This window comes from Amblyraja radiata, chromosome 31, assembly GCF_010909765.2.
Source record: "Amblyraja radiata isolate CabotCenter1 chromosome 31, sAmbRad1.1.pri, whole genome shotgun sequence".
NCBI classification, from domain to species: Eukaryota; Metazoa; Chordata; class Chondrichthyes; order Rajiformes; family Rajidae; genus Amblyraja; species Amblyraja radiata.
In genome coordinates this window covers 26,552,362-26,564,482 of record NC_045986.1, presented here as the reverse complement: position 1 = coordinate 26,564,482, position 12,121 = coordinate 26,552,362, and the positions used below count along the sequence as shown (strand labels likewise).

General features: G+C 42.7%; 1 protein-coding gene across 6 annotated transcripts; it reads left to right on the top strand.

The window, feature by feature from the left end:
• Nucleotides 1-1,184: 1,184 nt before the first annotated feature.
• Nucleotides 1,185-11,650, top strand: LOC116990498 (migration and invasion inhibitory protein). 6 transcript variants are annotated; one of them, XM_033048236.1, is made up of 10 exons: nt 1,190-1,347; nt 2,876-3,096; nt 4,002-4,694; nt 5,208-5,310; nt 5,740-5,851; nt 7,470-7,537; nt 8,051-8,177; nt 8,939-9,035; nt 9,843-9,968; nt 10,657-11,650. In XM_033048236.1, the coding sequence occupies exons 2-10, from the start codon at nt 2,899-2,901 to the stop codon at nt 10,771-10,773; spliced, it is 1,641 nt and encodes a 546-aa protein (XP_032904127.1). In that variant the 5' UTR covers nt 1,190-1,347; nt 2,876-2,898; the 3' UTR covers nt 10,774-11,650. The 6 variants fall into 6 exon arrangements, 5 of the variants coding, with proteins under 5 accessions (XP_032904127.1, XP_032904124.1, XP_032904123.1 ...); XM_033048233.1 differs by having other exon boundaries at nt 1,191-1,390; XM_033048232.1 differs by having other exon boundaries at nt 1,191-1,390; nt 2,873-3,096.
• Nucleotides 11,651-12,121: the final 471 nt, after the last annotated feature.

Sequence of the window (12,121 nt, the reverse complement as noted above, 5' to 3'; positions counted from 1 at the left end):
ACCCAATTACAGATTCCCTACCTGCATTCTATTTTTAAGCACATATCCACACAAGTACATCTGTGATATTCAGTCAAAGGCCTAATTGTCCGAGCTAATAAACATAGCCATCAACTTGACCTCTTGTGAAGGAGAAGGTATCCTGAGAAACTGTCTGAGTTCTTCCTGTGTATACACCACGGGTCTATTCTAGATGAATCTCTGGTCAGAGAGGAACATAGAACTGTACAGCACAGCCCTTTGGCTCACAATGTCTATCAAACAGGATGCCAAGTTAAATGAATGTCAACTGCCTGCACATGATCCATATCTCTCCATTCCCTGCATATCATGTACCTATCTAAAGACCTCTGAAATGACATATCATATCTGCCTCAATCACCACTCCTGGCAACATATCCTGGGCACCCACTACTTTTGTGTTTAAAAAAAACTTTGCCCTGCACATCTTTAAACCTCCTCCTTCTCACTTTGGAGGAGACTGTACTTGATTGGTAAGTAGACACTAGGAACTTCAGATGCTGCTTTACAAAAAGACATGAAGTGTTGACTTAACTCAGTGGGTCAGACAGCATCTCTGGGGAACAGGGATGAAGAAAGGTCCCGACTGGAAACGTTGCCTATCCATGTTCTCCAGAGATGCTGCCTGACCCACTGAGTTAAGCCAACACTTTGTGTCTATCTGTCCCGTCCACACCCTAGTTCTCTGACTAGTTTCACAGTCCTACTGATTAATTTAACCGATTGTATGCCTCGTTGTCATATTCCCCAAAGCTGACAATAATCCATTCTACCTTTACCTACCAGACCATCGTCTGCTTTGATCTCGTTCTCACACCTTTTCCTTCCATATCTCTAGTCTCCCTCTCCTCTGACTCTCAGTCTGAAGCAAGGTCTCGACCCGAAACATCACCCAATCCTTCCCTCCAGAGATGCTGGCTGTCCCGCTGAGTTACTCCAGCATTTTGTGTCAAACTTTATGTATTTTATTGATTGATAAGGACTTCAATCTTGAAGTCCATGTTACGGTGCAAAGAACCTGTTTAGACGCTTTTCAGAGAGATAGTGGCTATACTGATAGCCTGAAATATTCGGCATATCAAACCCTACATTAAAATGTTTAGGGAAACCACAAATGATGCAAAACTTGCCTGAGGTTTGTGCATTGTCCCGCCCTGTATTCAACTGTCACGCAATTAGCAGGTGAGCCCGCCTCAGGACTTTGGGCCAATGCATTGTCAGTGTTTGAAGATAGACAGACATATTGACCCATCACTGGCGCGACCGTTAGGGGTAAAGACTGACTGGAGAGGAGCTGGCGGCATCGCTTGGACCGGACAACCCGGGGTGAATACAGCGGGGAAAAGGGCTGCTGGAGTAATGGACTGAGGTAGACACTGAGGGAGGGAATGGGCGCGGGGTGGGGTCGGGGAGAGGGAGGGAAGGCCCAGGGTGTGAGCTGCCGCCTGCCGGGCTGGAGCGGTCGCTATGGTAACCCCGGTTTGCAGGCCAGCGACCCGGGCCCTGACTCAACCACCTCAGCAGCTCCTGCCTCCCATCACCGGGAACGGCGGGGCTTGGTGCCTTGCAACACAGTGAATAGGAGAAGGGAGACACCAGGAAGTGCAGATGCTGGAATCTCGAGCAAAACACCAAGTGCTGGAGTAAGTTTGCGGGTCAGGCACTGTGGCAGTACCTGCTGGGGGGGGGGGAAAGGACAGGAGGAGAGATAAACCAACCTACCCACCCCTGACATACGGCTGATTTAACCTGGCCTGGGATTTATGATTCCTGCTCATAACTCTCAGTCGCCCTGTCGTTGAAAAACGTAACTACTTTTACTTTAAACCCTTCTGACTAGCTAGCCTTCTTAAAGGGCCTGTCCCACTTTCACGACTTAATTCAAAACTTCTGCCGAGTTTAAAGGACCTAAAAAAAAATTCAAGATCGTGGTAATCTACGAACTCCAACGACCTTCCACGACTATGTTCACAAACTCCTACGAATATGGTCTACGAATTCCCACGACCATTTCGATGCCCTCCTTTTCACGAGTAAAAAGTTGCAATTTCTTTCATCCCAACCATTTTCTTACTCGTGGACATTTTCTATTGGGCTGGAAAATACGTCCTGACTTACCTGATGCCACGAGTACCTACGGCTAGCATAACGAACCTCTACGGTATATCTACGAACTCCTACGGACTCGTTACGAACATTCTGCGAGTTTGAATCAAGGGGAAAACGCGGGAGAATTTGTGAATTACCTCGTGAAAGTGCGACAGGCCCTTAATTCTTTGGGTTAGAGAATCCCAAAGATTCAGCATCTTCGAGAAGAAACTTAAATGTCCGGTTTACTATCTTGAACCCAAATCTCCTCATTCAAGACTCTCCACTAATGAAAACATCTTGACATCTAGCCTGGAGACACAAGAGACTGCAGATGCTGGAATCTTGAGCAAAAACCAAAGTACCGTAGAAACTCAGTGAGTCAGGTAGCACTGCGGGAAAAGGACAGACCACGTTTCAGGTCAGGTCCCTTCTTCAGAACCTGAAGGCTTGGGATCCTTCTTCACTCTCTCAGAAAGTTGTCTGTTTTTATCCCTCCACAGATGTTGCCAGAACTGCTCCCCATCTCCCCATCTCCTCCAACACTTTGATTATAGTTTGACATCTGGCAGACGGTTAGGGGACCAATGCTGTGTGCAGTACTTCTACTATGGCCTCCAACATTCTATTCAATTGTGAAAAACCTTCCCTATTTCTAAACTGCAACCCTTTGCATAAAGACCAATATGCCATTTGTTGCATGCCTAATTTTAGTGCTGGCCCTGGTTCTCCCACCACTGACCCTTTTTTCTTATTTTTTCAGCAGTTGTTATTGATGCCTGGTGAGAGATGTCATATTCCGACTGTCTTCAGTCCCTTCGGCATCAAAACAAACATCTATTACAAAGGCTGCGAGAAGAGCGACAACAGTTTGGGGCCCCGAGCAGCACGCTTCAGCCCCCAGAGAGCCGTAATGGAGTCAACTCAGCGGAGATCGGAAAAGCTGCAGATTCCCAAGAGAATAGCTACAGGGCCAACAGACTAGAGGTGGTTGTAGTCATTATTATTCACTAAAGTGATGAAATGCATATCTCATATTTAAGGTTAAATTGCAAGTGAAGCTATAAAAATGGGGATCCTTTGGAGCCCCAAGCACAGTTCTTGGGTATCTTTCAGTTGGCCGAATACATATATTAGAACCTAGTCCAAATGCATCTGCATGACATCGTTCTACCAGTGGCTTCAATACATTTATCAGGTACACAATTCTCTTAAATGTATCATTAGTTCAACAATTAATCACAGCACGAGCTGCTGAAGATCAAAAAGGATTAAAATTTGAGTACTGTAATTCCCATTACTCGCACCTTGGCAGATTCATTTCCAGATTAGAGTAACACCCCCCCCCCCAATTACCGTTTCACCAATGAGAAATTTAGAGTAAATTAGACACCTTTAGTACCAGCCAGTGTGATGTTACTTAATCTCTCACCAGTCACGTTTTGTTTCTTACAATATTGCTAATTGAGTTAAATGTTGAGCATATATATTTCTCAGTTTTTAGTGCTGTTGTGATCAGTTCTGTATTCTGTGCGTTTGTGTTCTATGGGTTTGCATTTGGCTCCTGAGAGAGAGCGTTGATTTTTCTCCTGTGAATTGTGAACAAGGGGTTCACAATCTCAGAATAAAGGCTCTGACATTCGAGGCAAGGATGAAAAGTGAGGGTAATAAATCTTTGGAATTTTCCAACAAGAGCTGTGGAGTTCAGTTGCATAGTGAACTTAATAAAGAGTTTGGCACATTTTACACATTAAACGAATGGGGATATGGAGTAACAGAACTTAAGATCAACTGCAATTCTATTGAACAGTAAGGCAGCTACACTGGACTCAATTGCTTTTGTTTATTTTGTTCTTGTGTCCTAATGAAAGAATTATGTTCTCTTTTACCAGGGAGATGGCTGTTTAAGGAAGAATCCCAGTTTGAAATACAAAACTAGTTGTGAATTGCTTGGACAACAGACGAAGAATGATGTCTTCCAACAGCCCACCGAGGTGGTAATATCTGAATCCCTGCAGAAAAGAGAAGAATCTCGAGCAGCACTTTGCACTCCCTCAATGCACAGACCCACAAAGCAAGGTTGGGGCCTTGGCTCAGGAGATGGAGCTGGCATGGAGTTGGCAGACAGACTTCCCATCGATAAGGCCAAAGCTGTTTCCAGTGTAGATAAAAACAGTTCCACGTCAGCAATTATGTCACCCGGAGAAAGTTTTGTTACAGCAGTACCACTGGGCCAGAAATGGAACACGCAAAAGCTGGATCCAAAAAGTAACCATATGACTGAATATTTTCAAAGCTCAACTCCTTTTACCAAACCTCCTAACCCAATGTTAACTAATCAACCAGAGCTCCCTATCCCAACGTCAAGTACAACGGGAGCTGACTGCAAGCGAAGCAGTTCCCAACACTATTCCCACTTCCTTCAGTCCCTCAATGAGAACCCAAACCCAAGATCCAAGCTAGATTCACCGTTATATGTGGACCTGCTGTTGGATGCGGGCAATGATCGACACGGCAAGCATTTCATCAGAAATACTCAAAAACCAAAATCCATCCTCTTGGAACCACATAACAAGATGGTGAAGGTAGGTCTACTCTTATTTCCATTACTGTTGTTGCTGCAAGCTTTTTCTACGTTTGGTATTTCAAAGTCCAGAAGGTCTGAATATCCAGTTTCTGTTTTTTTTTTTGTTAAGTTAAAGGGTAATTTGTTCCTGCAAGGTGAGCTGCTGGCTGGAATGGACATGTACGGGGATCTGTGATAAGCCAGGGAGGAGGGGTATAGGAAATATGAACATGCCTGAGTAGAGGCTACAGGAACTGAAGGGTGTGGAATAGCATTGTGGCCAGAGTAGCGTGAATGGGTGCAGGCGCTATGAGTGTGCCAAAGAAAACTGGCACGGGGTATAAGAACCGTGTCATGGTATAAATGGATAAAATGGTCAGTGGGTTCTAAACCTTAATGATGTAGTGTATCAACCGCCGGTCACTGATGCATGGAGTGGATCGTGAGATTTGCAACAGCTGACCCTAGGTATGCCAGATTTATCTGTTGTCTATGTAGTTCCGTCTGTTAAACCTTTCTGTTTCATTTACAGGCAGATATAGGTCATGTGACATTCCTGTCCCCAGATGAGGAATCCAGCTTCAGCACCAAGGTTCAGTCTGTGCAACCCCTCCTGGGCTACGATTGGATAGCAGGTAATAAGCTGGGTTGTGTTATATTTGTTCTGGAATTTCAACTGTTCACCTGGGCTATAGACTATGGAACAGCATCACTCTTCCCATCAGAACTGCCCCCTCCATCGATTCTTTTAAGTCTAGACTTAAAACTTATTTCTACTCTCAAGCCTTTCTTGAGGTCCTCTGAGGGAGTGCTGTATGTATGTATCTATGGATGTATTGCTGATCTATGTACCACTGTTTGTAGCATGTTAGTACCTGCACCAATGTAAAGCACTTTGGTCAACGAGAGTTGTTTTTAAAAATGTGCTATAAAAATTAAATTGACATGACTTGACTTGGGCTACAGGGATGCCTGGAGCATTTTCCAGTAACTCTGCTTGTTGGCCCCTCCTGTTGCACCTCTCCAAGTTGATTGATTTTTATTTTCTGGTTGGTTCTCATCAGGTCTGATAGACGTGGACTCACGGCTGTCAGAAAAATCTGAACAGTATTTCTTGGAACTGCAGAATTTCCGACGGGTGAACAAAGAAGAATGCATTCACCAAGAGTACATGGAGTAAGTATATGTTTGGGGTTTCCAGAGAGTGCAAGAGTGATCTTGAGATATTGGAATTGGGTGGGGGAGTGTGTGCAAGTCCAGAATAAGGAGATGTGTCTTCTCAGGTTAACAAATTCAATACTGAAGGCTGGGATCAAAAGGAATTCCTTAACTTGCTTTGAATGATTGGAGTTATCCTGTAATTAGTATAGTATAGTATATCTTTATTGTCATTTTCCTGAGTACTCGCATACCCAGAGGAAACAAAAAAACGTTGCTCAACCAGTGTCCATTCAGTGTGCAGTAAAAAATAAATAGAAATAAAAATACATATATCATGAACAAATTAACACTCTACTCTCTACTAAACATCAACAGGCGTTCCGATCGGCAGCGGCACGACAGTGGCTCTGCTGCAGTGTGTCCAGGTTGGTGCGCGATACTTTGGCAGGGGGCGGAGTCCGTTTATCAGTCTTATAGCCTGCGGGAAGAAGCTGAGGAGCATCCTGCTGGTTTTGCAGCTAATGCTCCTGTACCTCTTCCCAGATGGCAGGATGGAGAATATGTGATGCGATGGGTGGTAGGAGTCTTTGATGATGGAGATGGCTCTGCTGATACATCTCTTCCTGTATATGTCCAGCAGGAAAGGGAGTCGAGCACCAATAATCCTGCTGGTGGTCTTCACAATCCTGTCTAGTTGGTGCCGTTCGTACGCCTTGCAGCTCCCGAACCAGGAAGTGATGCCATAGGTTAATGTGCTCTCGATTGTCCCCCTATAAAAAGTTCGTAGGTGTGTAGTGGGGAGACCTGCTTTCCGTAGTCTTCGGAGACGGTGTAGTCGCTGCTGGGCTCTCTTGACCAGTGCTGTGGTGTTGGTCGTGGACGTCAGGTCATCTGACAGGTGGAGTCCTAGGAACTTCACGCTGCTGACCCTTTCCACATCAGCTCCATCGATGTGCAGAGGTGTATGGTGTTCTTTTCCCGCCCTCCTGAAGTCAACCACCATCTCCTTAGTTTTTCCCACGTTGATAATGAGGTTGTGGGATTTGCACCATCCTGTGAGCAGCTCCACCTCCATCCTGTACGCCGACTCATCATTGTCACTGATGAGACCCACCACTGTTGTGTCATCAGCGAACTTGTTGATGAAGTTGTTGTTGAGTCTAGCAGTACAGTCGTGTTAGACTCAACAACGTAATTGGTGGAGGCTTAGTTATTGAATATTGTCAAGACTGAGAATAATATTTTTTTGGCCACATAGTGAACTGAAGAATGTAGACCTAGGACAGAAAAGTAAAATTGTTGCATATCAGTTGTCGTAGAACATTAGGTCATGTGGAATGGCTGAATGCAGCAAGTGAGAATTTAATTGTTCAGATTCATATCCAGTGTGAATATGATCAATAAACACGCTTGACCTCTTAAATGTGCACGAGGGGGCTCTGCGGCTCGGTATGATAAGCCAGCTGTAGAGGGCAAAGAATAGGAGCACTTGGCAATTTCCATTTTCTGGGGATTACAGTTGGTGAATGGTCAGCTGTTTAATCCATGGCCAAAGGAAACTAGGAGCTGGTAGAAAGTTGCAATGTTCAGTAGATCTGTCAGTCTTTAATCATCTGATGTCTTCTACTTTTAGAGATGGAGAGCAAAATGATAAGGTCACAGATCAAGAGGAACTCGACTACAAAAGTCAAAGTCATCAATGTGAGTGTTGGTTTTTGTGGGGCAATGGTGTTTTATATAGTTATTCAGCAGGGAAAAAGCCCATCCGTCCATCCCATCTTTGCCGATCAAGATGCCCGTCTAAGCTCTTCCCATCTGCCCGCGTTTGAGCCATATCCCATTGTACTTTTCCGGTCCTTTTCTACAAGCTAAAGTTATAGTTTGGTCCAGTGATGGCTCGGTGTGTAATAATGCGGCGTCATTAAGAATAGGCATTGAGCTGAAAAACATTTTTAGACTACAGGAGAAAGAAGATTTATGGCAATTTGGTAACAACGAGTGTTAAGGCCAAAGATCAAATCATCCATGACCTTATTGAATGGCTTGGCAGGCTTGAGGGACAAAGTAGTCAACAACCCCTTATTGTTGCGTTCCCATGACTCCAGTTGGTGGGTAGTGTTTATTACTAGGCCCTTTGGAAAGCTGGAGAGCTGTGCTACATTAAGAATGTTGTTGGCAGTTGACAATAGGGATAGGTGTGATTCTGTCTTTCAGGCACACATTCTTACCGTGTTAACAGTCGCCTGTTTGCAGTTCCATTGGAACCAGCAGCAGCATGTGCTGTTTGTAAAACTCCCAAGTCGAAGCGACCGCACACCATGGAGGAGCCTGCTTATATCAGGTGAGATCTTGCCCATTACTGCACATACTACATACCTACATCATTTCAACAGGTAGATTAAACCCTTAGACTTTAAGGAAACAAGATTTCAGCGACATGGAGGGAGTAAAAAAAAAAAGATTGTTTCCTTTCAGATAAATTTAAGATTACGGAACCCATTATCTTTTGTTCCTGCCACGAAATGTATTCATGTCCATTCGCATCTCTTACAGACTGAATGGAAAAGATTGCACGCAACCTTGATGTTGTGGTTCATAAGAACATGAAAAAAGGAGATACTGGAGAAGGCTATTTGACTCCTTGTGCCTGTTCCACTATTCAGTACAGTCTTGGCCGATCTTTTGCCTCAGTTACACTTTTTCCAACTAGCCCTCTATTTTTTTTATAGGAAAGAACTGCAGATGCTGGTTTAAGTCGAAGGTAGACAAAATGCTGGAGTAACTCAGTGGGTCAGGCAGCATCTCTGGAGAGAAGGAATGGGTGATGTTTCGGGTCGAGACCCTCCGTCAGCCCTTTATATCTGTTCTATCCTTGTATGAAGTTTGAGTAGAGATTTACTGTACATGCTTTTCTCCGGGGAAAAGGGTGACTCTGCCTTGTCATTTTCTCACTCCAATTATCAGTGACCATCCTGTTTCTTTATTCATTGCTCTTTCAATGACAGACTTTTCAGTCACTGTTTGAGAAGGATTAGCAAATGTTGGTGTTCTTAAAAACAATCTGAATTAATCGGACAAATTCAATGTTTATAATACTTTCAGGGTCAGTATCCCCAGATCAACTCTGCTCCCTCCGCACACATACAAGCCTCACCGTAGGAAGAGCTTCAATCCTACTGATAGTCTGTCACTACCTTCGGTAAGTTTTGATGTGTTTGCATGCTTGAAATATAATTGTTGTGTCAGTCATCTTCATGCAATTAAACCTAGGTGTATAGTCTTCAAATGGAAAGTTCTAAATGTGGCTCTATATTTGGCTGGAGTCTATAGGAAACGTTAAGAGGTATATGGGTCAAACGTGGACTAAAAAAGATGTTCCTGAGAGTTTAGAAGAATGAGTGATTGAAATGTTCAAGAGATGACAGGGATTGAGAGGATAGATACCAAGATTCCGCTTCTCTCTGTTGGACAGTTTAAAGATAAGTGTCATAGTTTTAAGGAAATGGTGATGTTTTTGAACTGATGAAAAATGTCTTTGTGTAGACGATTGTAAATCTTTGGAGTTTTCTGCCAAGAGGGCTGTGCATGTTTCGCCATTTCATGTTAAGATCAATAAGCATTGATCGCTCAGTGAATTCGCATATTAGATTGGACAGGAAAATAGAAGAAGATAGACACAAAAAGCCAGAGTAACTCAGCGGCACAGGCAGCATCTCTGGAGAAAAGGAATAGGTGAAGTTTCGGGTTGAGACCCTTCTTCAGAAGTCGGGTTTAGCTATGATCCTGAACTTGAGAGGACAAGTTCAAGGAGCCAAATTTGTTTATTTCCATCTTTGTTTTGTGCTAATGTAGCTAATCAACAATCAGCACTTTGTGTTGAGAAAGGCATAGTAACAGACCGCAGGTGAGGGTAGACTCGGGCTTGGTTATGTGTTTTACACTGTCAAAGTATTGTGAATGTACATATTTTTTTAAGTGTCTGATCTTGCCTTGTTTTACCTTGTAGCACTGTCTATTGGGCTGGGAAAATTCCATGCCTTCTACAACTCCCGTAGCAAGTACCTTGGATTTGCACAGTGCATTGGAAGACAAAAAAACTTCTGTGCCATTGAGTCCTAATCGCTCCAATATGGTAAGATGTTAATACTGTTATTTAATATCCTGCCATATCCAATAGTTAATGAAATACCTCTGGTCATTGTGGCTGAATGTGAATCACTCAATATCAAATGGCACAAAATGTTGAATGGTTTTCAGCCTTATTGAAAGGCATCTATGGGATTTAGTCTCCATGCATAACTCCTTGTAAACAGAATCGGTTTAAGGTACTACCTCTGCAGTAGTGGGTGAACTTTTATTCGAGATGAACGATCTAATTGAAGCCCTGTTACATTTTACAGAAAATTATTATCTGCTTCTTCAAATAACTTTTTCTCACTTCACAACTTGTGACGACGTTAATCGATTTCCTTCCTGCCTTTGACTCCTTAACTTCACATTTAAATTCTTTTCACCGTGGACAATTTGCTCAGGTCAATATTCAGCTTTTTCATAAATTTTAAAATAAAGGTGGAATCAGCCCAAGGTGTGACCAACATCTCTATGAATTACGCTGTGTCCTATTATGGAAGAATAAAATTGGCATTCCACAACTGACCGAACCCAAGGCTGTCCTCAATTTGGGAGAGAAAAGTTAGGGACACTTAAAGTGGAGGCATAATATACAGAAAAGAGTGTAATGGTTCATTAGTGGTGCATTATTTTCTGTAATTTTTGTGAAGAAAGAGCTGACAGGTAACAACATTGTGCTTTTGTTTTAGAGTGCTGCTGCAGTGTCTCGAGTGGCTGGAGGCACCAGAACAGATGAGTTGCTGGACTTCTCACGTTCAACACGGTACCAATTTCAGAAACTAGAGCAAAGCCTGAAATTGAGATAAAAATCAGGTCTCATTCACCTTCCTAGCCTTTGGGTGCACGCGCACACACACCCACATATCAAGAACATTGTATTCATAGGTACGGTTTCCCTTCATAATACTGGGACGTATCTTGCCTCTGAATCTGAGCTTCTCACTCCAGGTGTGCAAGTTTCTTACCTGGTGTAAAACTACCTCAAGTGCAATATTTTCAATAAGATGGAATGTCTGCTGAAGGGAACCCAAGTAAATTGTTCTTAATTTCTGATTTAGCAGTCTTTCTTGGAGAGAAAACTACAGCTGATATGCACAAGTAACAGCATTACTCTCTGCATTTGATGAGCGGGTTGTTTTGTACATCCATGTGTGTGGACATTCATTGTTATGTGTCTACGTGCTAGGGGTGAGACTATCTATGCATATTCCAATTAGTTGCCTTGGTTGCTTCTCCTGCAGTGAGTTTTCATCTGCTGTTGGTAGATGTTATTTCTTTCTGGGTTGACAATACCTGTCATCTGTAAAAGATGTGTAGCAAACTGCAGAGGAGATTCGTGCAGAGTTTTTACTTTTATATTTTTGTGCTTTTAATATGGTTTTATTGTTTGTTTTTATTCATTGAAAAAATGATCTAATTATTAAAAATCAATAATGAGTTGGTGTGAATGGTATTTCTACAAGTGCAGTGTGGCAATGTTCTTGAGCTAAAGGGAATATATCATAATGATAAACCATAAGATCACTAATAATTTATTAATTAGTAGAGCCGCTCATTACATTTCTGATTGATATTGTTGAAATGGCTTCACCTGGGTAGATGTGCAGCTTTTGATTGCCCTTGTGTGTCTTCAGCCTGATCTTACTGTATTTATATGATATTATAAACACTGATTATTGCTTACAATGTGTGTTGTTCTGGCTGCTGGTGCGGGTCAGTCTCATTTATCATTCTTCTATTGCAATCAGTTTCTCACTTTGGAATTCTCTTTGTCTATTTTTTTTTTACACCTGTGCTCCCTAACTCAATATTACCATGGTGTGCCTGTTGCCTTATTCACAATATTCAGTGCCTCTTGGTGTGTATGAAATACTCAAAGTTTTGTCACCATGGCTCTCAATTTACTCACAGTGAAGTTCCAAAAATAATTAGATAAAGAAGAGAGAATGTTTTGGTTAACGATGAATATCGGCCAGGTCATTAGAGAGAACTCCTTCCTATACTATATGATATATTTTATGTCCATCACAGGGAGGCAGAGGGTTGGTTTAACATTGTAAGGCAAATTGCAAAGTTTGAGTGCCTTCTCAGTTCTGCAATTGAATTATCGGAATAGTCATGTGCTCAAGTATTTGAACTAAATGATTGTCCTGT